Source organism: Harpia harpyja, chromosome 3 (genome assembly GCF_026419915.1).
Source record: "Harpia harpyja isolate bHarHar1 chromosome 3, bHarHar1 primary haplotype, whole genome shotgun sequence".
Lineage (NCBI taxonomy): Eukaryota > Metazoa > Chordata > Aves > Accipitriformes > Accipitridae > Harpia > Harpia harpyja.
In genome coordinates this window covers 26,864,150-26,889,507 of record NC_068942.1, presented here as the reverse complement: position 1 = coordinate 26,889,507, position 25,358 = coordinate 26,864,150, and the positions used below count along the sequence as shown (strand labels likewise).

The 25,358-nt window shown below is 38.1% G+C and overlaps 1 protein-coding gene across 48 annotated transcripts in view; it reads left to right on the top strand.

Annotated features, from left to right (window-relative positions):
- Positions 1-25,358, top strand: part of RIMS1 (regulating synaptic membrane exocytosis 1) — a 341,727-nt gene that overhangs the window by 253,671 nt on the left and 62,698 nt on the right. For 40 of the 48 annotated variants that reach the window (XM_052781720.1, XM_052781726.1, XM_052781737.1 and 37 more), the window contains 2 exons: positions 7,632-7,744; positions 16,778-16,944. The exons of 7 other annotated variants lie outside the window; for them this stretch is intronic. In XM_052781720.1, the coding sequence (XP_052637680.1) occupies positions 7,632-7,744; positions 16,778-16,944 (280 nt within the window). Of the gene's footprint in view, positions 1-5,255; positions 5,775-7,631; positions 7,745-16,777; positions 16,945-25,358 lie in introns of those variants that run through there. One more of the 48 variants, XM_052781768.1, reaches the window with a different exon arrangement.

Here is a 25,358-nt window from a genome sequence, read left to right as displayed (position 1 = left end):
ATTCGTATATGCAGAGGAGTGGTAACAAGTTCTCTATCTTAGCAACAGAGTAATTTTTCAGGGTTACTAACCTTGTATTTCAAGACATTCCTTCGCTCATGATTTCAAAATTTTATGTGTTTTTTACATTTCACAGTAGAGTTTGCTGTGGATTTTTAAAGTCATGAAACCTACCACAGGGATACTTTCGTGTGTGCATATTGCAAAACTCATCCTGAAGGCTGAACAGAAATAACCTGGAGACTCTCTGTTATTTCTGAAACGCTTCATCCTGGTCCAACACCAGTGTGAGTTCTCTCTGCTGTGCCACACAGCCAGCTCTGCAGTGAATGCTCCCCTCCTTCCTCGCTTCCCTTGCCCACTGCACTAGGGGATCCTGCCATCCCAATTTCACCACTGCTTTATTTCCCTGCCTTTGTTCTGGACATTGGTTCTGCCTAGTTTCTTCTTCAGCTTCCCGTGCTCACTTCCTCAAACCAGATGCTGGTTTTTTCCCCCCAGTTCCCATCGACAGAGCATCTAAGCAGCACAGACAGATGAAGCTCCTGGCTTTTGCTGTGTAGAAGAGCTAAGTGTACGCGCCTCTAGACTGCATTATAGCTGTAGCTGTTTGTCATTGTTCAACTTTTCTTCTTAGTGTGAAGACAGAGTGAAGAATAGGTCAGATCTCTGTTGCCTTCTGGGGTAAGTGCAGTTCCCTGTTGCCCTGCCAGCACCTGCTGTTTGTGCCCCAGAGACACTGTTACTATGAAATAGTTTTTATGAGATAAATTTTCACTTCAATTTACTTTTCAGTAGCTTCCTTTGTATAAGAAAATCTTTCTGTCATTTTAGACTTATAGAGTTTTTCCCTTTAAGTTTGCATCATAAAGGATGTGTGATATCTGGTGGTAAGGGTTACAGCTATCTGAAATCTTGATGCCGATTTCTTCTTGTTACATAGCTTACTCCAACATTTAATAGGGCAGGTAAGATTTGGAGGATTTCCAAATTGTACTGTTTGCCTACACCTGCTTTCTGTCTTGACCATCTTGAACAGAAACATGAAGTGTCTCAAGAGCCAATTGTATGTTTGCAGACTTCACCATTACAGAAAATGATATAGTCAGTGCTAAGACATCCGTAGGTTTTCTATAGTCTAGGAAAAACCGATATGGTTATCAGTTTTAATCACAGACCATGGTAATGTTACCAGTCATTCTGGCATTAAGCCCATACTTGGGTTTGAGCAACAATGTCCTTTTAGAAAGGTATTTTCACTTAATGACTGCAAGTGATGGAAAATTGTTCCTGTGCTTAACCACCTGACTTTTTAAACATATGTCTTATTACTTATCTGACCTTATCTAACTTCATAGCTACTGGGCATTATTGTACCTGTATCTGCTAAGTTGAAGAGCCTTTTATGGTTAGAAGTCTTCCAACATGTAAATAATTATGGACCCTAATCAAGCCACATATCTCCTTTCTTTTTAATCGTTTCCTAAATCTGTTTCTGCAAGACTGCGTCCTGGACTTGGTATAATTATCATGACTTCTCTCTGAATCTTTTTCACCAACAGTATGCTTGGAATGATAGTCTTCCTAAAATATCAGAATCCATTAACCTTAGGTAAACTTAGTATCTTCCAGTTTCCATGTGGATTTTTGATGTCCTAAAACTCCCTATCTCTGTATGGCATTTAAGAATTTGTTCTTTTTGTGTAAGCATAAAGGCTTATTTTCATATACCTTGCCAAAATTTCCCTTCTCCTTCTTGCTTTATTACTTGCTAGATAGCAACAAGTCGTCAGAGATAGTGATATTTTGCTGGAGATATATGTGTAGCATGTACAGCAGTTCAATTTTGGGTATAAGGTTGTTTTCCTTGGAATTTGGTGATGTTCACACTGCTACACAGGAGTTAGTTTCAGTGCTAAAACAACTCTAATCCCTTTTTTCAAATGTATGAGTGGGTTCTTTTTAGATGTTATTTATTGACAAGATTCACAGCTTTCCAAAGTCTACAGAATGTAGAGTCTCTTTGGTGATTGTTGTAATGTGAAAGAGGTGGAGACCTAAACAGTTAAGATCAGGACTTAAAAACTAGAGCTAGAAAGGCAGCTATAGCATTTTTGCTGTTCCTTGCTGGTTCAGTGTTGCTGCCTGTGGTACAATCTTTATTTAAATTAGCTGACATGTTTCATACATTCTGCTATCAGCTTAATAGATAGGTGTTTATAGCATCATGCCATTTAAGAAATTTTGCAAATAATACAGAGTTTAGTTCCCCTTTCAAACCTTAAATAGGGGACTTAAAACATTAAAATTAGCTCAGTTTCTTTTGCACTGGTCACTACTGTTAGTGCAGCTTTTGTAGCTCTCACTGATTTTCATTGGATTGGTCTGTTGTTGATACCAATGTAGGTTGAATTTATTTTAAAGTCACATTTTGTGCATTGTTAGATTCCTGTTCTGTGGATAACAGAAAAATGCCATATGATACATTCTGTCTATCTACCAAAGTATTTAAAAAAAAAAAAAAAAAAAAGAGAAAACTTTATCTGGCCTACTCTGTTTGATATGTTAGTATAGTATTTGCTTATGGTTCTGTTGTTCTGTACATAATTGGAAAGGTAGCACATATTCTGAACAGTTAGGATTCTAGCCAGCTCTAGCTTCTCTATCAGTTAAACAGCAGGTAGGAGTTGAAATGTGCCCATACTAGTTTTCTGAGGACAGAAATAAAGATGAGGGCTGTCAACTAGTTAATACCATCAGATGTAAATCTATAAACCTTACCATAGCGCTGACGTAATAAAAGGAGTATGACTAGTACATAAATTCTTTGTAAACAGATAATGTCTTAGAAAAACTAAGAAATGGCCGTCTCCTTTGAGAAAAAACAACTGTTAGCCTGTCCTGATTTTCTTTAAGGGTAGGTTGCAGGCTGAAAATGAGATCTGTAGCTATTTTGTTCCATTTATTCCCTACTTCCTTTAAGTAGCATATTATGGACTTGAGTGTTTTAGACATTCAAAGGACAGCATGTATTTTATAGGCTGTCAATAAAAAAACCCCCAAACCTTTCTTTATGATGGAAATATGTACCAAGAACTGCCTTTAATGGTAATCAAAACTCCTTTTATCACAAGAAATACAAGCAAGTTTTTAAATTACTTTTTGAATAAAAAAAACGACTCTTCCATTATGTGCATGTGTTTAAATTATTCTTTTAGTAATACCATGATCACATGCAAAGATTGGAAATCCAGATGTTTAGTTATACTTCCAGCATGTAGCATATTTAGAATGCTGTAAGGTCTGTTATGAATTACAGTACGAAGTGAACAGTCTTCACAAGGATGTTTCTTGAATGACATGTGAGGAAGAGACCCAGGAGGAGCTGATGGACCTGCTAGCCTATGGAATGGGAGATGATCTTAATCTTTGTAGACCATGTCTTCTTCCTTTGAATCCTATTCACAGTGGAAGCCAGATGGGACTTAGCAGTGAGTTGAATAATAAACTAAGTAATAGCTAAGGGAACTTTTCTTTGTTTGACGGAAGACCATTCAGACCTACGTTGGGCAGTTAATTCTTGGTAGCTTGGTGTGGTGGGTTGACCCAAGCCAGCAATTAAGCTCCCACCAGCTGCTCACTCATTCCACCCGCCACGGTGGGATGGGAAAGAGAATTTGAAGAGCAGTAGTGAGTTAAAAACTCATGAGCCAAGATAAAGACAGTTTAATAAGTGAAGGGGAAAAAATGACAAAAAAGAAAAAAAACCACAAACCCCACCACCAAGTGATGCAAAGGCAATCAATCACTGATCACCTCCCACCAGCAGACCAGTGCCCAGCCAGTCTCTGAGCAACAGCGACCTTGGAAAGACTACCCCCAGTTTTATTGCTGAGGATGATGCTCTATGGTATGGGATGTCCCTTTGGTCAGTTGGGGTCAGCTGTCGCAGCTGTTTCCCCTCCCAATCACCATCCTACTTATGGGGGTGGTGGAGCAGCATGAGAAGCAGAGAAGGCCTTGGTGCTGTGCAAGCACTGCTCAGCAATTGCTAAAACATCGATGTGTTATCAACACTGTTTTAGTCACAAATCTAAAACTCAGCACCGTACAGGCTGCTGTGAAGAAAACTACCTCCATCCCAGCCAGACCCAGTACACCTGGGATTACAGGAGTCAGACCGGTTTATAAATATATTAATGGAATTGAAGTATAACATTTTGATTCCATTCGTATGTCTGTCTGTTCTCTCCTGCATGGCTTGATTGTTTATGTACATCATTGTTGTACAGCCTTCACATGGTTTAGTAGTAGTAAAAGCCTTAGCTCTAAACTTGCACCCCTTATCTAAGCAGTCTGCTCAATGAGTTCTCTTCTTTCAATTACTTCTTATACTGATTGATCTCACATCTGAATCAGCAGCTCTTGAAGAGATGAGAGTTATAGCTCTCTGAAGCATCACTTCTGACACCAAAGAGAGTAACATGTTGACACAACTGCTATTGATGGTAGTTGTACCACTAATTTGAGACACTTATGGTAAACCTCCATAATTTGAATTCTAGGGCCGCTGTAGAATTTAAAGGTCTTGGGATTACAGTGCTTTGATCTGTAAATTACTGTGTAGTCCTACCTCTCAAGAGCTCCAGGGAAAGCACTCTGTACATACTGATGTCCTAAAAGAAAGTAGATCCATATTTTTCTAAGAGGCAGGTTAAGTCCTTGAAGTATTGTTTATGTCAAATTTTCGTTACCTGTGGTAACCAGCTGTGTTCCAAGAAAGTAATGTGATCGTATGGTGGCGTTACCTATGGTTGTTACAGCTTCTGCTAATGTGCTTTTGCTCCTGTGTTAGATTTTTTTCTGCTTCTTGTGATTAACGTGTAAAGAGTATACTAGGCTACTTATCAGGCAGCTGAAATTTTCCATCACAGAACTGAGCTGGATACAACATATGCTCAGTTGTGCATGGTAAACAAAGCTGGAAGAAAGAACACAGTTGTATCTTCTAGAGCAGACTTACATTTCACACAGTTGCTTGCTTAGAAATACGTTAACAGGTAATTGGTGCTAAATTACTTTTTACTCCATGCACACAAAACCAACTTTCTCCATTAGAGAATTTAGATTTACTTCACAGTCCTCGTTAATTGTTCTCATGCTATTTTATATAATGATATCTAATAATGAAAACCAGAACATAAGCGTGTTGTTAAGGTTAAGGATTTAAACATAACAAAAATCAAGAATTATGGAGTTAAGGTTGAATATTTACCCAACCTCAACTGCAGTAATTTTCACATATAGTCACTGAATTAGCATCTCATTACATAATAGAATATTCTTTCTCAGGTATTGCAAGTAATACAGAGTAACATTATATCATATAAATTATTTAGTATAATGTACAGTTGACAGGGTGAAACACCTAAAAGTCACACAGTGAAAGGGTTATTTTCTAGAGTAACTGTAATCTGTGCACCATACACATATAGGGCTAAATTTTTAAAGGGGTCTCAATTTTCCCTCTTATTTTATATTCTCAGTCTATTTCACGCAAGTATGATAGGATTAAGATATCTGAGTTTTTCACTTCAGTCACTATTTGGTATATCTTAATCCTTTCGTATCTGTCCTTAAAATAAGAGGCCATCTTTAAAAATTTCACCTAAAGTGCTCAATTTTGCCTTCAGATACCTCCATGCAACTTCCATTGAAGTAATTGGAGCTGTGCCTGCATATCTGATGGTGGAACTGGACTCATTGCAATTAAGGTACACATTTACCGACATAATTAGTCATCTGGAATAATTGCTGGGTCCAGTGTGACATTCTGCATATGCAGAATTTCCTAGATTGGACCCTCTGCGTGTGGGAGATTGAAGATTACAATGATAACTTAATTTCATGCCTTAAACTTGTAGCTGTAGCAGAATTTTCATGTAATTTGCTGTATTTAATTTTCCTATTTTTAAATAAGAAATGTGGAAGGAGGACATGAAAGCAACATATTTTTCACAGTGATGTCTTTGTATATTTTTTCATACCCAGCCAGCGCACAGACATTCCATCGTTTCCACAAGCATATTACAGATGGTACGTGCATGCACTTTTGTGATTTGTGCAGTAGCACACACTTTAAAATATCCAACCCTGAGTGTACTGTTTGGGGTTTGGTTTTTCTTTTGTATCTTTGTGCTTGCAAAGCACAGACAAAAAAAAGATGTGTAAAGAATCCCACAGTTAACAGCATAAAACCCACATATGAGAACTTTGGTACCTCTTAATTCACAATACAGATCTTTAAACAACATGATAGAGTACTTATCTTCCACTAATTTAAAATTCTCTGTTTTGAGATTGAAAATTGATTCCGTGCAGCTTTTAAATTGGTGTCTTTCTCCTGTCACTGGTCTGGGGAGGGCTGTTTACAAAAAAACTTGACATTTAAAACTCGTTTTGGAGAGTCATATAAATCCATGGTTGACCCAAAAGCAGAAGGTTTTGCAAATAAAATGCCAGTCTTGAATTTGTGACCACACAAAATATTCTAACTAAAAGAAGTTGTTCTGGGATGTTATAACCTGTTAAAACACAATGAGCATAGTGAGTACTTCTATTATTTAGAATAGTCACTGATGACTATTTGGGTCCAGGTCTAGAACTGTTAAAAAGTGCCAGTTTTCAAGGTATTCTTTTATTGGTATTCCTTTGCATTTATAGTGCTCCCAAGTTTAAGAATAGCAGTATATATAGTTCCCTCTGAAAATTACCCACTACCACAAAGGTTAACTTATTTTAAGGAACCCTTAGCCCACAGGATTTCACACCACTCTTTCCGTTAGTACAAGGTCATCTTCCTGTGGCAAGCACAGCCAAGATTAATTGCCATAACTTGTTCAAATTGAAGAAAATGTTCTTTATAGCACCACAACTTCTTGAAGGTTTGAGATTAGATTTCTTTTTTTAAACAAACACTGTCATAGGGAAGTTGAAAGCCTAAGAACAAATAATTTCTTTGAAATAGAAGTGAACATTAGAGAGCAAAGTAGTGCTTTTAAAGGACTTTTTGTAAAAAAAAGGAAATTGCTAGAAAATTACTGTATTTTTTACTATGACTGGTTGAATGGATAAATTATTCTTCTCAAATAATCTTTAGCTATGGTAAGCAGTTATGTTTTAAGATAGTAGGAGGAGATAATTACTTTAAATTTTAATACCTGTTTAATGCAATTATTCTTAGAATGCTACTGTAATATTTTCTACATTTAGGCAAATACCTGGTTAGATGATCATGGATTTATGTCCCTTGCATCCAGAATACTTAACAGGTTTATAATTCAGCCTATCACCTAAATTCTTTCACTCTTTTCATATCTGTTGCACCAGCTTGATTATGTATAGGAAATTGGGATGTCTGCCCATTTTCAGGTAAACACTCTTGCAATGGAAGTGGTTGATTTCTTGACATAAGTGTTCCTTTGTTCTGTGTTTACACCCTGCTTGTTCTACATGTTTGTACATTTCTTTGTTTCATTGAGATGGAAATAAGCTAAAATTGTTGCTAAACCACTGGTTTTTCCAAAAAGTTTTCACTGTTTTTAATTTATTTTCATTGTGTGTTTTTGCAGCAAGCTTAGTAGTGGAGGAGCGAACGAGACAGATGAAAATGAAAGTGCACCGTTATAATCAGACATCAGGGTCTGGTTCTAGCCAAGAACATGAGCGTGAGCAATATACCAAGGTAAAGTCAGTAGTATTGAAATGGTACTTTGGCTTGAAAACTGAAGGCATAAACCTGTTTATTTAAAATATTATATAACCCTCAAGTACATTGTGTTATAAAGCCTGACAGAAATGTCTTCGAGTGATAGCTTTTTAACATCATTTTTACCCCCATCTAATGTGCATTAGACTTAGTCTTTAATGTCACCTAAAATGAATCTGCAAAAACCAGAACACTTCAAAACTAATTCAGGGAAGAAAGATCCTTCAACAGCTGTTAAACAAACCCATGTCACCTCTAGCTTAGGAAGTCCCTGGCCTGAAAATCCCTGGAGACTGGAAAAGTGGGCCATGGAAGTATCGTGGTATGTTGGCCCTACTCTTTGGTTCTTCTCTAAGCCCTTGCTGGTTTCTGACGTGTAGAGAGCTAGACAGAATTAGATCCAATCCCATGCAGATGTTCTCATATTTGTATAATTTTTTCACATCCTACTAACGTCACAGATAAAGTATTTCCTTTCTTGAAATACATACTGATTACTTTGATCTCCTTTCATAAAGATTTCCTCTGATAATTAAGTGTACATGAAATTACATTAATGAAGCTATATAGAGGGACTTTTTTTTCTTGATAATACTAAAATCATATCCCACAGCCTTGTAAGTTTAAAACTGTATAGGCTTCTGAGCAAACTGCTGAAATCATCTCACACATCTGCACTGCCACTTTTACAAATCAAGCTATGAGGGGCTGGAGCTGAACTTTTGGCTAAAGATGTTTTGCCTTGTGATGTCTAACAGAGGGGGAACATTTGCAAAAGTCAGGAGGGAAAATGTTTAGTTAGATTCTGTGTTTCCTTTTAGAAATACAGCACTGTGTTGGTGTAGGCAGAGTAAAGGGCAGAGGCAAAACCAGCAGTAACTCAGTTGTGGGGGAAGCATTCCTACAATTCTCTTCTTCTGGTGCCACTGAGTTAGGTGCTTTCAGTGAGTGACCACGGGACGGCACTATGAATGTAAAAGTCCACAGTAAAAAATTCAAAGACACACATAGCAACTGTGTGCATTAAAAATAAGGTCTCAGAATAACAATAGTTGGAAGAAAATCACAGCTTTTATTAATTTAGACTTCCGTGCTTCAAGAGCCACATTTCAAAGACCTTCTTCTCATCACTAAGAACTAAACACTTGTATTTTTATTTCTACATTTTAAAAGAGACGACCATTCCATTTGCGAGCAGGTGCCATACAGAAAGCAAGCACCGTCGTCAAGCTCTCAACAGCTGCGGACATCAGAATGCTCCTGGCATTTGTTCCGGTAGTGCAGGCACTGGACTTTCTGTCCTTGCCCCTGCAGGGTCACGTCCCCGTGTTTCACAGAACTGATGCGTGCTCCTGGAGGCACAGGTTAAAATAACAGATAAGTGAGGTACTCAGCAGAAACAAAATCAGAAATTTACTTTAGGGATGGGTAAATAGGAAATTGGGCATCTAACTTGTAATATCTAACAGATTTGAAAGATTTGTTCAAGATCTTGTTACGGTTAAATATGGAGATAACTTTAACAGGGATGTTTCTTTTTTGAGACCACCTCACTGTGAACGCAGAATGTAAATGAAACAGTTCTCAAAGGGAAGAGAAATAAGAGAATCAAGGCTTTAGGCCCTCAATTGCCAAATTGTGGGATATCAGTGCTATTAAAAAACCCCAACAGTTGGGACGGAAATTTCCAATGAGATCATCTCTCAGAAGACAGAATTTGTATAATAATTAGAAGAGCTCATTTGGTATTGGGTTTGCCATTACCTTCACAAGAGGTCAACTCAGGACAAGAGGGTGAGATGCATCATGTCTCTGTGGTACTTCCCAACCAGTTAACATTTTAAAAAAATAGTAAAAATGGGTTTGATAAAGTTTGCAGGAGAGAAAGGTAATGTGTGATCTGAGGACTTTGGCCAGGATGACCAAACATATATCTTTGTTCCTAGTGAAAGGCCAGTTTTCTGATTTGGATTAACTGTGCTTACAGATTGATTCAAATGTTTGTATTTTTTCATTATGAAACATATTTTTTAATCCTGACTCTCTTTAATATTTATCATAAGCATTATTTTTGCTCCTCAATATATTTTTCTTATTGGGTTAATGTAGATCCAGTGTATGGTTAAATACTCGTTGGAAAACACCAACCTGCAATGTTACAAATTTCTCTTATCCTCTAGTACCTAGAGTTTTCCAGTGTCATCTTTCGTTTTTAAATATATGTGGAAACGAAATCAAAATTGAAATCACACCACAATGAGTACAAAATGGAACAAACTCTGTTGAAAATTTGCTTTATTCAGAATTTTTTTTAAAAAGTATGACCACAACTTTGAGGAAGCAAATTCTCTGTCCGCTGTTATAAGAAAAATATTTTTGGAGTACCCAGTGTTCTGACAGACATGTACTCCTTTCCATGCTAAAACAGTAGTAAGGAGAATGAACTAGTTGTCCTGGACTTTAAATCCAAAAATCTTTAACTTTTCATGTATATTCTACATGAAAATGGTGTAGTCCTAGATAGGATGGTAAAACCTACAATAAATTTTTAAGTGCTGAGATCACATTATATTAGCACATTCTAACACTGTACTATATTCAGTGATGTAGCTGTTTGCTTCATATCTCTATGGTGATAGTCACCACTTTAAAAGTGTTACTAAAGCAAACCTTGTGCTACTGCCTTTCTTTACCCTTAGAAGATGCTGAAAGTCAAGAAAATAAACCTGACAGATGAAGGTTTAGACAGCTCTAATGAAAATGTAGTAAGTTATATCAGGTGGTGCATTAAGCTGATGACTGAGACATCTAAGGACTTAAGACTATACCTAATTTCTGCTGCCAAAATCTGTGAAAATTCTTTGAAAGCTGCAAGAGCAAGACTTACTTTAAATAAAAAAGAAAAAATGTTCAGTGGTCTAATAGACATTTTGGGGATGATGAGAAAGAAATATTAAATGGCTATTAAAGAAATGGCAGTTGCAAGCAAATTTGTCCCTCTTTAGCAGAAATGCTTCTTTCTTTCCCAAGTAGCACTGTTTGCCCACTTCTTCAGAAAATAAGTATTTATAATTATTAGAGAAATTATGCTGTGTTGCACATTGAGAAAATATTCCCTTCTACTTTTCAGAGCAAACAGCTCACATGGATTTGATTCTTCTACTATTTTAGCATTTGCAAATATGCTTGGTTTATTACATATAAAATTCTCTGAACCCTTCAAAAGTTTTCCTTCAGTATGGACTGGTTCTCCTTTGCAATAGTTAATTATGTGTATGCAAAATTAATTCCTTAAATTTAAATATGTTTTCTCTTATGCTGAAACAAGCATTTTTTTCAGAGGTATCATAACATGGCTTTTGCGATTTCCAGTCCATTTCTGGTGCATTTCTTCCATTTTTGTAATTTCTCCCTCTCAGTTTCTCAATCTTCTGATCTCCGTAAGCAAGCACTAGTTTTTCAAGCATGCATCATGCAATTTAGTGTGTAAACACTTTTAAACATCTCTGTTTTAAACATCCGTTAATGGATTTTGAATAGGTAACTTGTCTGCTCTACAACATTTGTATAGGTCTTGATGGCTGTTCCGCTCTAATTGTTTTGAGACTTCCACAGAGCTCACATCCTTATTTCCTTCAGTTCCAGTGGAGAGACTCCATAATTTATGTGAAACAGTTAAATTCTGAAAAGCTAAATGAAAAAAGAAAAAAAACAAAACAAAACAATAAACCCTCTGTGGATTTGGCGAAAGGGTTTAAAGAGCAGCTTTAAACATCTGTCTGCCTTCTTTCTTGTGTATTGGTAAGGCTGTTGTGGCCAGTAACCACATATTTGTGCTGTTTCAGTGTTTGCGAGAGTAAAAACACTTTGGCAGCATAATATTGGATTTGCATAGTTATAAATGGCAGTATATCTTAATTAGGCTTTTAATTCAAAATACAGTAAGTTTTTATTCCAGATGCCACATGCAGAACACAAACATCATGCTGCAGCTGCCCCAGCTTTCCAGAGAATGTGCAACACATTTTTTTTGGAAGGACTGTTTATTCAAGAGAGTTACTGATCAGAACACCGTAGTATATACTTAATAGTATAAAGTAAAAAAAAAGTAATGTAAAAGGCTATGTGTAGAAAATGCTCTCGGACATTGATGTGATGAGTATCTTCTTTTAATCTCCCTTCATCTGCCTTCAAGAAAAAAAATATTTACTATATATCATATTGATACAACAGTCATCCCGGTACTGGTAGGGTTTCACAAAATTCAATGAGGTCCATTCATTCGCCTCGTGGGCTTCACTGCAGTTTTCCCATGGTTTGACTTGCTCATTTTTACTGTTCCCTGCTAGGTAGTTGAGTGGGGTTCCCAGTAGTTGAGTTGGATACCATTATGGGGAGAGTTACTCAGAATCACTGGTGCTTCCTGGGCGCTGGGCCATCAGGTGAGCTGCTGCTAAGACAGAGACCCAGGGGCTGGAAGGAGTCAGAGATGAGGCCTGGACATCATACCCCGTTTTTCTTCTTTTGCTGGTGTAGAAGCAGCAGCAACTCCACAAGTGGTAAAGTGAATGGAAGAACTGCATTTCAGCTGTCTATATTTCCAATAGTTATATTGAAAAAACTTCTGTCTTTGTAATGCAGAAGCAGACAGTGCAGATAGTTTGGATATTTGAAGCTAGCTGCTATTGTTTAAAAAAAACAGGCCTACTCTTTAGTAATTGCTATCAAAGTTGCTGCAAACTTCAGCAACTCTCCTAATGTGATAAATAGTGCACCTCAGAATAGAAATGTTACATAAGCTTTAACTCTGTAAGATATAGAGTTGAAGGAGAAGTGATTGCACTGAAAATTCACTTTATTTTGAAACTTCAAAATTATGTAATATTTAAATATAACATGACAGGGAAATTTATTGTGAATACATGCAGAGTTATGATGAGCAGGACTGTATCGTATTATGTTTGAGCCCAGTCGGAAAACTGCAGGCATTACTTTAGTGCAGATACCAAATAAGTGGATCTTAGCCCGTGACATGTTTTTTTCTGAATCGTAAGTTCAGGTGTATTGCAACAGTAAAATATTCTTCTTTTAATGATCACTGCTTTGTGGGAGAGTACTATTTGCTTCTGTCTATATTTGAGGGGAAAAAAGGTTAACTTCAAAATTGCTTTCAGTTTTTTTCATCTGTTAGCTGAGATGACTGATTGTCAGATTGTACTGAAAAGGGGTAACCAGTAGGCAATAAGTAGGAAAAGTTGTATGCCTCCTGTAGAGGACAGTGAATTCAGTAGAAGCAGCAGCTATAGGAAGGAAGAGCTAAATCCGGAAAATGTAAATGCTGTAGCACTCAGCATTAACTTCCAGCATCACCACTTTTTGTGCTAATCTTTTTCTGTGAAGGGAAGGGTTTTCAGTTTCTTAGGAATCACAGCCCTGGCATACAGTATAAAAGGGTAGTAAAAGTTCAACCATACCATGAAAAACTCATTTAGGAAGGGATGCTCCATGTTTTATGCAGTAGCTCTGTGATTGGAATACCAAGGCAAGCAGAAGACATGGATTCAGTTTTTTCTTTATCTCCCATCTCACTGTAAAATTCTGTTTACCAACATATGAAAGGCTGGCTGTTAAGCCAGTCTGATACTTACAAAGCAATTCCATTTTGTACAGACTGCTGGACTATAGGGAGCAAGAGAAAGCGAGGGTATCTACATAGTCCCCACTTATGGGGCATGATACCTGGGCTGACAACCCTGCAGCAATAAATGGTTTCATATTGACACTAAACAGTCATGCAATGAGGCTGAGTCCCTAAACAGTCACTGATACACAAGCAGGAACTTATGACTTCTCTTCCAGTTATCCTAACCAGTAAGCTGGACAACCATGCTTGATGCTTTCTCTCTCTCTCCTCCTCATCTTTCCCAGCCCATGTAGGTAGCCCATGAAATGTGGAGCAAATTCTGTACGAGTGAAACAGAGGGCCTTCTGCTGCTTCACATGGCATATATAGTCCATTGTGTTCAACTTCGTTATTTTGCTGTTGAATAATAAATTGACTGCTAAACAAACAGCAGGATACAGATGTGATTTGGGCCAAAGGCCAGCAGCCTATACCTCCCTCAACACATAAGAAGAAGAAGGGCTTCCAGCAGGACAAGGGAAATGACTGCAGCTGGCCTTGATGGTTCCCTTCATGGGAGAGCTCAGACTGGGTCAGCCTTCTCCAGCAGCGTGTTGTGCTTGCTCAGCGACCACATGAATCTTCTTCTAGCAGTCCAGATTTACTGTATGCGCTCTCAAACCAAGGGCCACAAAGAGAATGTGGACTTTTTGGTGAGGAAGAAAAGTAACTAGACATCATAATGGTGGAGGGGGAAGGTCAGATTGTCTTCAGCAAATATAAATAAAAAATGGAACTATTGCTGAGACACTGTTACCATGCGTAAAACCCCATGTATGTGAGAGAGATTGCATGGTTATATTTTAAACAAAGTATTTTTAAAACCTCACCTGCAGAGGAATCATTTCTAGATATAGTTTAAATATATAGGAAAGGCAAAATCCCTATTTCACTGAAGTCAACAGAAATTTTATTATTTTATAGGATCATGATTTCTTTTGCAGAATGCAATTCTATTTAGCTCAATGGAAAGCCAGAACATTCCATGTGTTCAGATACTTTTCATGTTTTTAGATGCCTCATTTTAGGAAAGCTTAAATGATTCATTAGGAATTCTGTGGGAATATTTTATAAAATATCAAGGCTGGCTCAGGAGTGGAGGAGTTTAACTTAAACTGGAAGAAATTAACCATTCAGTTTTCCAGCCTCTGAACATTTATGTTTAGCCTAAGTAAAAAGTTTTCATAGCTTTTATTCTTGCTTTGAATTTTTTTTAGACTTTAGAAGAAAAATATGTCATCTAAAGAAATTTAAATATTCCATTATTATGAAATGGAGCTGATAAGAATTAGTGTGCTTTGTATTTCCATTTCGGAGAGGTTTATTTTGGAGTCTGAAAGAGGGCAAGCATCAAAATTATTTATCAGACTGTACAAGCCATTTCCAAAAGGTGATCTGAATAAACATATCAGCATAGTCTCACCTTAACCCTGTTGGTCGTTTATATTCAGATAAGTCACACCTAGTCACTTGGAAAGAGAATCTCCAAATAAATCCTTGCTGTAGTTGAAAATATTTTTAAATATTGGAGTTCTTGAGTCCTCTGTGTTACCCACTTTATTAAATCAGAGGTCTGCTGCATCTGTTTCCATGTCAAGCCTGTTAGACATGTTATCATGCTCGAAGCTACTCTGAAATTATCTGCAGAGTTTCATTTAGTATTTCAAGCTGAAAATTTACCCTTAGTAAACCAGAGCTTTCTCTCCTGCAGATGTTTTTATTCAGTCAGCCAGTGCAAGCCCCTCACAGGGTATTGCTGAGAGTTTCCTCAATGCACAGTCCTCAGGTCAAACCCCCAGGTTTTTATTAATAAATTAGCTTGTGTTTTTAATTTTGGCGTATGCCTTCCAGGAGCTGTGAGTAACCCTGAAACACACGCTGAGACACTAAATGTGTATAACCTCCATTTCTCCTACAGATTTCTATATTTACAGTCAGTGCTTAGGGTCCTCTTTATTCCCTCCCCTTCTCTACTCCCGTTAACTTCCTCATTTATCTTAGATGTTTTACCAAGAGGTTTCCACGTGTGCTGTGGAGACCTCAAACATAGTTGCTGAAAGGCTCTGGAGAAAAAGAAGATAAACCTGGCTTGAGGACAGGAGGCCTGATACCTTCCTCTGTACAAACCTGAGCTTGTGTTTGACAGGCTTTTAAAGTTAAGTCATGACATTTGCCGACTGACTCAGCCTGTAACCCAGTGCTTAGTTGAGCTGGGGATATTCACAGACTGTCACAGCTTTCCATATAATTCATAAATAAACTTTTATGACTTGCAATTTTGCAGAGCATAGATCTGGAAAATGAACTCCCTAGAGTGTCATGTCAAACACTGCCTAGTCTTCCCATGTGTTAATAGTTTTCCCATAATATGCCCTGGGAAGTATACCACTGTTTTAGTCGCTTCCCAGCCAAGGCTACCTTGCTTTCTATTGGTAGTGGGTTTTAGGTTTGCGAGCCTGGCAATTATTTGATCCTCATATCTGTGTGACTGAAAATTTAGGTAAGTGTGACATTGCTAGTATTGAAGCTTCCTTTTATACACGTCTGACTGATGATGTGAGTAATACGAGCATTATGTGATAGGTGGTGTGGTGTTGCAGTTGGTTTTAACTAATCAAAGCTGCTGCTGTTAGCAAAAGGGAAAAGACTTCTACCCCCGTCCACATATTCCTCCTGCTGGGTCTTCTGCTAGTTCTCACACGTGCGCATATAAAAGCAACTAGATCAGGGAACTGATCTGCCTGAGAACAAATACTATTTTTGCTCAGTTAGCTTTGTGCCTGACTAGTCCTCTGGTATCATGATACAAAGAGATATTTTGATGTAGAAAATGTAGGGGTTTTTCCTTTTCTGATAGGTATTGAAATCAATCCCCAATGTCAGCTTCATGTAGCATTACATTTCATTCAGACTCACACGCAGTTCTCCTGTTCCAGACTAACTCTGTACAGGTATTTCATAGCATGTTTTTTTAATATTTGAAAAGTTGAAAAAAGGGTCTATAGCCAAATAGATGGTATGCATGTGCTTGAGAAGATGTATGTCCACTGCATAAATACTTCATTATTATAATTCCAGCATACTAAAGAACCAGCAGGCTATTTCAGTTCTAATGCTGTAATTTATTTCAAGTGTCTTAGTCCATAAATATCATGTTTGATTTCTTCACTAGACATAAAGACATTATTTAATATAGGCATTTTTCTAAATTTCATACAGTTTTGTTAGATGTAAAAACAGAATTGTAATACTTAGGTCGCTTGTTGTCTCAATATATGCGCTATGTTTTGATGAGACTCCTCACCCTTTCTTTTCTTGATCTCTAGTATAATATACAAACAGATCAGTACAGAAGTTGTGATAACGTCTCTGCCAAATCATCAGATAGTGATGTCAGTGATGTGTCAGCCATTTCCCGAACCAGCAGTGCCTCACGCCTCAGCAGCACAAGTTTTATGTCAGAGCAATCTGAACGCCCTCGGGGCAGAATCAGGTGAGTTCTCAGTGCAGCTTCAATTGTATCACATCCCCTCTTTCGTTTAGTGCCAAAATACAATCAGAAATTATTGAAATGAGATGACCAGAAGATATTATGAAAGCATAAGAGAACATAAGAATTTATGAAAAACGTTATGCACATATAAACCGTCTTCCATTGCTAGCCTAAGATAACTATGATGATTTTTGCAGTTGTGCATCTAAAACAGAAAGCAAACTTCCCATGAGGAGGTGACAGATTAATGTATCTGTGGCAAGTGAAACTTGAACACACGTTATCATGTCATTGCTAGCTATGAATCAGTATAATCTATATGCTAATAAGGTATTACAGCAGAAATATTACTAAATTTTTACTCTAAAGAATTTTCTTTCATAAAGGCTTTGTTTTCCCTTCTTCCAATCTATGTATTCATTTCCTTACCTATCTGCTTTTATTTTGCTGTTTTCATGCATATGATAAATTACTAGATTTGAAACAAGTACTTGTATAGTAATTTTGATATCTCTGGTTCAAAAGTAGTTTAATTCATTTGCATTATCAATAACCAAATATCTCTTTCATCTTTGATAATAATCTATTCTTGGTTTAGTGCTTTTTTAGATACACAGTTCCTGTCTTCATTTAACTTAATGACAAAACTCTCACCAGCTATAAGTGCTGTAGGATTGGCTTGGTAGTCTATAATTACATCTACCAATGTCTAAACTCTCAAAAATTTGACTTTAAGTGTTATAAGACACCGGAAGAATTAGGAACTATAAAAAAAAAAAATATCCCTATGGAGGAAATCAGTCTGATAAAAGTCTGGATGGCATCATTTACTACTTCAGAACACTTCTAGACAGACCACTATCCGACAAGTCCAGCTGGAGGCTTTTTGATCTGTTTGTGCAATGGGAAGGGGTGTTAGGGAAATCAGAAACTGGCCTCTATATATGAACTAGCTCCCACCTCATTTTCTTTGTTAAGGAAAGTTGACGAGGGTATTCAAAGTCATGTCTCAGATTGCTGAAATTATAACCTGGGAGCTTCAGTAATCCATAATCCAGCAGAACACTGCAGTGGAACTTTAAATGCATTTAAAGTTATTGAAGTGTTTAAAGTTATTTCAATTCATGTGTTTAAATGCTGCATTTCATTGTGTCCTAGCTTTTCAGTATTTGTCTCTTGCAGAGGGCTTTAGTCATACCAAAATACTTGTATTTTCTAGACATTGAATTTTCTCAACTAGGTCCTGTCACAGGGCAGGTTGAACAAAATAGGTTTTTTTTTCCATAAATATCTCTATGTTGAACAGATTTTATCAGAGATGTTCCTTGGGTTCAGAATGTCTGATCACAAATATCAGAATGAGGAGAACCAGTAACCTCATGTGAGGCTGGGAAGGGGGAAACGTAGGGTCAAATCCTTGCTTCCGTTCAACCCCTTCCGTTCTAATGAGTAGCAGAGCACCTTGGGTACGGGATTAGCCAACCTAGTTAGTGTACAAAACCAAGTGTCTGCAATGGGAGCTCTAGTTCACCTTTACTCTAGACCCCTAAAGTGAGATATAAGTAGAATTCAGATGCCTTCCCTTTCTGATACAGTCCACAGAATCCATACCTCAGAGATTAGACACTTTATACTTCCTTGCTTTAATTTTCTCTAAATTCAGGTAGTACTTCCACAGTGAACAAAGTGTATAGTAATAATATACAGCGCAGCTCATTCAGTAGAAATATGAGGAAGAAATTAACAGATCATAAATTACTCATAAATTTCAATATTTTTCTTCTAAGCTGGCAGAGGTTTTGCTTCCCTGAAAGACCTGTTAAAATAAGTGGGACATGCCTAATGTACTATCTTTGCAATTAGCCTATTTCAACCATTAAGTGCAGTGGAGTGAAATTTTAAATAATTTTGATGTTATGTTGGAAAACATTGTATCCGGCAGATTAACATCCACTGTTCAAAATTTTCCATTTGAGTTGTGCACACTTTATTTTTGGATGATTGCCTAGCATCGCTATAAAAAGGTCAAAGTCTTTAGAGACCTGCAAAAATGTTGTATCATGGGAATTAGATATCAAAAGAGGTCAGAATGAAAGGAGGTTGGGTGTTGAAGAAAAGAAAAAGGAGAAGGCATTTTGCTGATGATCTGAGCCATAGTCTGCTTCCTACCCTCCTGTGTCTGTACTGGTAGCCTCTGTCACATAGTCTTTAGTCAATTCTTTGTGCAGTTTACTTATTACATGGAAATGAAGAGTTAATTTGGGGAAAGCGTTGATTGTATTACAATTTTTTCAGAGTGAGATTCATGCTGTTTAACTTTAGCCTTAAAAACTACATATCTACAGTAGAATTCACATAAAAAATAGGGGTTTGTTAAATCGTCTAACTTCCCTAAGTCATCACTAAAAGGAAAAAAACACATACTATCTTCAATGGTTCACCTCATCTTCAGATAGATGTCAAAGACAGGTGAATTGTCGTCTTCCAGCATTAATTGTTGAAGGAACCCTAGATGACTATTTTAGATCGGTCGCTTTAATTTTAGACATCTAAAATTAAGTGAAATGGATTCTTTCTCTTAATTACTAATTTTTCTTTAAGTTCAAGGTATTAGAAATTTGAATTTCAAGTTTGATTAGTAATTTGAAGTTCAAATTTTATTTTTGCCTGCAAGGAACCAGATGTTAACCTATATCAAGCAGGATGGGATGGGATGGAATGGGATGGTCGAGCAAAAGGGGCAAGGAAATGAGCACTTTTTGACTTATGCCTTACTGGAACCGCATGTCCACCATCTTCATTTGGAAGTGTGTCAGCCCAGTGGCCATGGCAAGTGTGTCAGTGTAATGTTAAGTTTAAAGACAGTTTGTTGAACTGTCTGGCTTTTATGCACCTACTTTTGTTCTCCAGATACCTTCTGGAGATGAGAGCTATGAAGAACCTAGTAAGCACATAGAAGTTCAAAGGAGGTGGCCCAGTTTCAGCCATCTCACTAAACTAAGTCATTCAACTAGTATCCTTAGGTGTCTTTTGTATCCAGAAGAAAACCACACAAGTTCAGAATACACAAGCAAGATTCCTGGTATGCATCACCTTTCAAAAGGGTGTCTCCATCTCTTTCTCCATTGAGTAGAGAAAAATGAATCCTAGGGCTATTGACCAGCAAGCTGAGTAGATTAAATGGAGATGTGTGACTGGAGAGTACTCCAGAGTTCAGATTAGTAACCTGAAGTGAAACTGTGCTCCTCTAACATTTCTGCATGAGCTAAAAAGCACTGGTTAGTTATTCCTGTTACAGTCGTGGTGTCAGATTTCTGAATGTGAAGCGTGCCAGCTTAAGACAGCAGTAGTTTTAGTTAATGTTGTTAGTCAATATAACCCCATCATCCCTCATATTAATGCATCTGTGAAAAGGGATATAAATTAAGCTCCTAGACATATCCTAGACATACAAGATGCTGTCCTTTTTAGGGCTGCAGGAAAGCAAACTTTTGTTGTAATTTTGTACAAAATATCATTACTTTTAAATGTCAGAAGGACCGAGGTTTCAGCTCATAGTAAGTGTGGTTTACATCCACTAACTTCACCACCAGTTCTGCCAGCACAAACAGCTTCCTGACCTTTCCTCCCAAATCCTAATGGAGGAAAGATCCTTAAAAAATATAGCTAATGCCTTTTCCCTATCAATCCAGGCAGAATTGATCTCTCTCTCTTCTCTATCAGTTTTGAAGACTTGAGATTCTGTCATTTCAGACAATGTGTTCTATATTATCCTATGTTTATTAATAGTTATTTCTTTATTCAAAGCAGTAAAGATTTTAAAACCCAGAAGCACATCTCTTTTTCTTGTGGCTCTAAAGTCTATGTGTATTAGCTGTAAGTGCAGAACAATTCGTGGGGGTTTTCAGCAATTTTTAATATTAATAAGTAACTCTAGTTACATTACTCAATCTCCACTGTGCTTTTAATAATGTACAGCATTTATAGAATGAAACACTGTCTGAACAGCAAGGATAAAACCAGTTGATGCAGAACAACACAGAAATACTGTGCATCTTATTTGAATAGCTAGATAACACTCTAGCTATTCTTTGGGTCAAAACTCCCAAACTTAAGGTTTTTTAGTATTAGGAAACTTGAACATGTTGAAGAAGTTAGTAACATAGTGAGAGCAAAAGCAAATCTTCCTTTTCCTTTACTCAATGACAAGACTATGTGTAAACCTTTTAAGGCAGAAGACTAATTTCATTCCTACATTATATTTGTAATTGAATTACCTGTCAGAAAACTGTGACATAGCATGCATGGAAAATACCAATAGTTAATCTTCAGTCTGGAGATTTTGTTGATTAACACTTCTAATAGGTTGCAAGAGGGAATTATGATTGATGCACGTTCTAAATATAAGTATATAAAATAGCTTCTTAATTTCTAATTTGTTAGCATTTTCAGGTGAATGTCATAACAAATGGCTATGCATGGATAAACTAGTCTGCATATGAAATTATTCCGAACATCTTTCTTGCTACCATCCTGGGAAGTCTGGTTGACTGCCATGCCCTCTAGTGGAAGTGCAGGCAAATATCAGGAATTTTTGTTCTGGGAACAAAATGTTCTGGGACTTTTGACTTGAATCAGAGGCAGACTTGTGAATTTGGCTTGCCATAGCATTTGGAGTCGGTGTGTATTTCATGACTGAAGTCAGATTACCAGTCCTTCTTTATGGAGGTTTGCTTTCATCAGTCATGGTCTTTATGCATTCATAATACAGTCAAGCAATACTTCGTGCCTGTGTATGCTGGAGATGTTACTGTATATGACTCAGGAACATTTCTCACATCCTAAATGAAGCAGAAGGAAATTTTTCGCGGTTTAATGCAAATGATTGATAAGTAAGAATCCATGTTAAATACACGGTGATTAATCAGCACCATATGGGCTTGATCAGACAAAGAAGGGCATTTGCTCACTTCATTAAAAATTATGCCCATGATGTCATTGCATCATTTTTCATTAGGGGCCTGCTTAATGCAAAGACACCTGGACATCTTGGTGATGTCAAGTAGGGAACTGTCATGCCACCTTTACCACAAAGGTGAGCTGGAGGCTTCTGGTTTGGAGGATTTAGCAAGTTGGCTACCATAAATCGTTTCACTTAAATCTGATTGAACAAAATTGCTAAATATATGAAAGAGTAGATAACTAGTTTTAAGGTGAATTTCTCTCACTGTATCTGGGTTTCAAACAAATTGCCCCTGCATTAGGAATATCACTGTTATTCCTCATTTGAAATTTGAAAACCACATCTTTATTACGAATTACATTTAGTATCTTAATAAATGTGTCATATAATTATGTATGTGCCATATTTTAATCTGGTTTTATATGCTTTGCTTAATTGAATGCTTAAGTTTAATTTAAATATTTTAAACGAGCTTATCAAAGAAAGAGGGTAATATGATGGGTTGTAACAGTGGACTTAAACCAGTCCTAATTTATTTCACATATTATACCATGCCACTGAATGGCTTGTATCAGAAACTCGTATTTGCTTCTTGGGATTCAGGTATGCTCTCAGCACATTACTGAAGGAAAAGAACTGGTTTCGGTTCATACTGTCAGACTTTATCTGACAAACAGTTTCATCCCCAATTTCCAGAACAACATATACAACTTGCACATAGCTGTTATTCTTTCCAGATACTAGAACTTTAGCGCTCGTACACTTCGGCTTTGGAACAGGAGCAATGGAGGAGGGAAATGCCGACACGTGATCAAGTGAGGAAGTGGTTGATGGGTTGATAAGCAAAGGGTGCAGGGTGATGGGGACAGGCAGGACCTCGTAATCAACAAACAGGGCAGGAAGCAGCCCGCCCCAAGTATATGCAAGTGAATAAGGATGTGCTTGAGAGGAGAGCATTTGGGGGAAGCTCTCATACCTTTATCTGGGAGATCAGCACAAGTGGGTGGCTCTCGAAATGGCCCATACTCTAATGCATGGGGAACAAACAAGAGGAATTAGAGGTATGTTGTGCAGCTGCAGGGTTACGATCTCATCATGATCACAGAGACGTGGTGGGATAGCTCACATGACTGGAGTGTTGCAATCCATGGAAGCACAGGGCAGAACGGCAAGGAAGGGGTGTTATGTGAGAGGGCAGAGTTATGCAGGGAGCTCTGCCTAGAGATGGGTGATGAACCAGCTGAGAGTTTATGGGTAAAGATTAGAGGGCCACACAATGTCATGATGTTGTGAGTGTCTGCTATGGACTTCCTGATCAGGACGAAGAAGTAGATGAAACCTTCTTCCAACAACTGGACGTTTCACATCCACAGGCTTTGGCTTTCATGGGGAACTTAAATCATCTTGGTATCTGCTGTTTGAGCAATGCAGTAGGGCACAAGCAATCCAGGAGGTTTCTGTAGTGTGTTGATGACCAGAGGGAATATCTGGACCAAGGACTCAGCAGAGGATGATCAGATCAGGGAACAGTTAAACAAACTGGACATGTACAGGTTGTTGGCATGTGGCAAGATGCACCCGTGAATACTAAATGAGTGGTGCTGACCGATGTCATTGCCACTCAATAATCTTTGGAACATTATGGCAACCGGGGAATGTTCTTGAAGACTAGGAGAAAGAAATTGTCACTACTATCTTCAAGAAGGGCAAGGGGGATCTGGTGAATTATAGGCCTGCCAGCCTCAGCTCAGCCCCTGGGAGGGTGATGGAACAAATAATCCTGGAAACCATTTCCAAACATACAGAACAAGAGGGTGGTTGTGAATAGTCAGCATGTATTTACAAAGGGGAAATCACGCCTGACTAACCTGATAGCCATCTTTCATTAGTTGACTCGCTTGGTGGATGAGAGGAGAATAGCAGATGTTCTCTATGTTGTCTTTAGTAATTAGGCTTTCAGCACTCTATTCCAAAGCATCCTCATAGACAAACTGAGGAAGGACAGCCTAGGTAAGTGAGCAGTGAGGCAGATTGAAAACTGGCTGAATGCCAGGCTCAGAGGGTTGTGATCGTGACACAAAGTCCAGCTGGAGGCAAGTCACTTTTGGTATGCGCTGGGGGTCAATATTTTGGCAGTACTGTTGAACGTCTTCATTAGTGACTGGGATGATGGGACAGAGTGCACCCTCAGCAGACTTGCAGACAACAGAAAACTGATGGGAATGGTTGATAGACTAGGTGGGTCTGACGCTGTTCAGAGGGACCTCAACAGGATGGAGAAATGGGCCAATAGGAACCTCATGAAATTGAACAAGGGAAATGCAAAATCCTGCATCTGGGGAGGAACAACCCCATGTACCATTACATACTGGGGGCTCACAGCTGGAAAGCAGCTTAAGCTGGAAAGCAGCTTTGGAGGAAAGACCCTAGGATCCTTGTAGACACTAAGTTGAAAGTGAGCCAGCAATGCCTCTTTGCATTAAAGAAGGCCAACACTACCGTGGGTTGCATTAGGAATAGTGTTGCCAGCAGGCTGAGCAGCATGATCCTTCCCCTCTACTTGGCTCTAGTGAGACACATCTGGAGTGCTGAGTCTAGTTCTGGGCTCCCTGGTACAAGAGACATGGAGCTACTGGAGCAAGTCCAGCAAAGGACCATGAAGATGATGAAGGGATTGGAGCATCTGTCATACAAGGAGACACTGAGAGAGCTGGGACTGTTCATGGAAAAGAGAAGGCTCAGGAGGGATCTTATCAATATGCGTAAATGCCTCATGAGAGAGAGTAACGACAGAGCCAGGCTCTTCTCAGTGAAAGGGCGAGAGACAATTGGTACAAACTGCAGTTAGGGAAATCCCACTTAAATATAAGAAGGCTCAATTTGTGACACCAGTAGTGTAGATGAGGTTTCCTGCACAGTGTCATTAATTCTGCCCTAACCAACATATGGAAGAATCCATTTGCTTTTTTCATAACCATAATACTTGGTTGTGCTGGTTGTGTAGCAATTGGCCAAAATAGTCAAAAACTCTAACCATGTCAGAAGCTGTGCCTTTGGAGGCATAGTTACAGCTAGATGGTTTCCTCAGTTCCCTACATCTCCTTCAGAGTCCTTTCTCCTCGGATATTGAGCATGCATGAAGAGCTAGCTGATACCAGTGTGGACCGTGGTACAGTGTTCTCTTCAGCACCCTGCTCCTGCTCTTTCCTCTGCAGGTTCTCCTTGCCACTTCGACCAGGAGGAAAGCTGAGAAACTTAGGTCTTTTTTCTATCCCCTCAGAGTTTTGATTGGCAATAGTTACTGAGAGGGAAGATCCGGTGAATGTAAATTAGCTTTCAGATATAACTGTAGTTTCCAAATATCCTTAATTTTTTTACTGAAAAGGAACTGTCTGCTAATTAATGAATCTGCTGTTCATTTCTTTCTTTTAAAAGGAATGAACTTATTAAA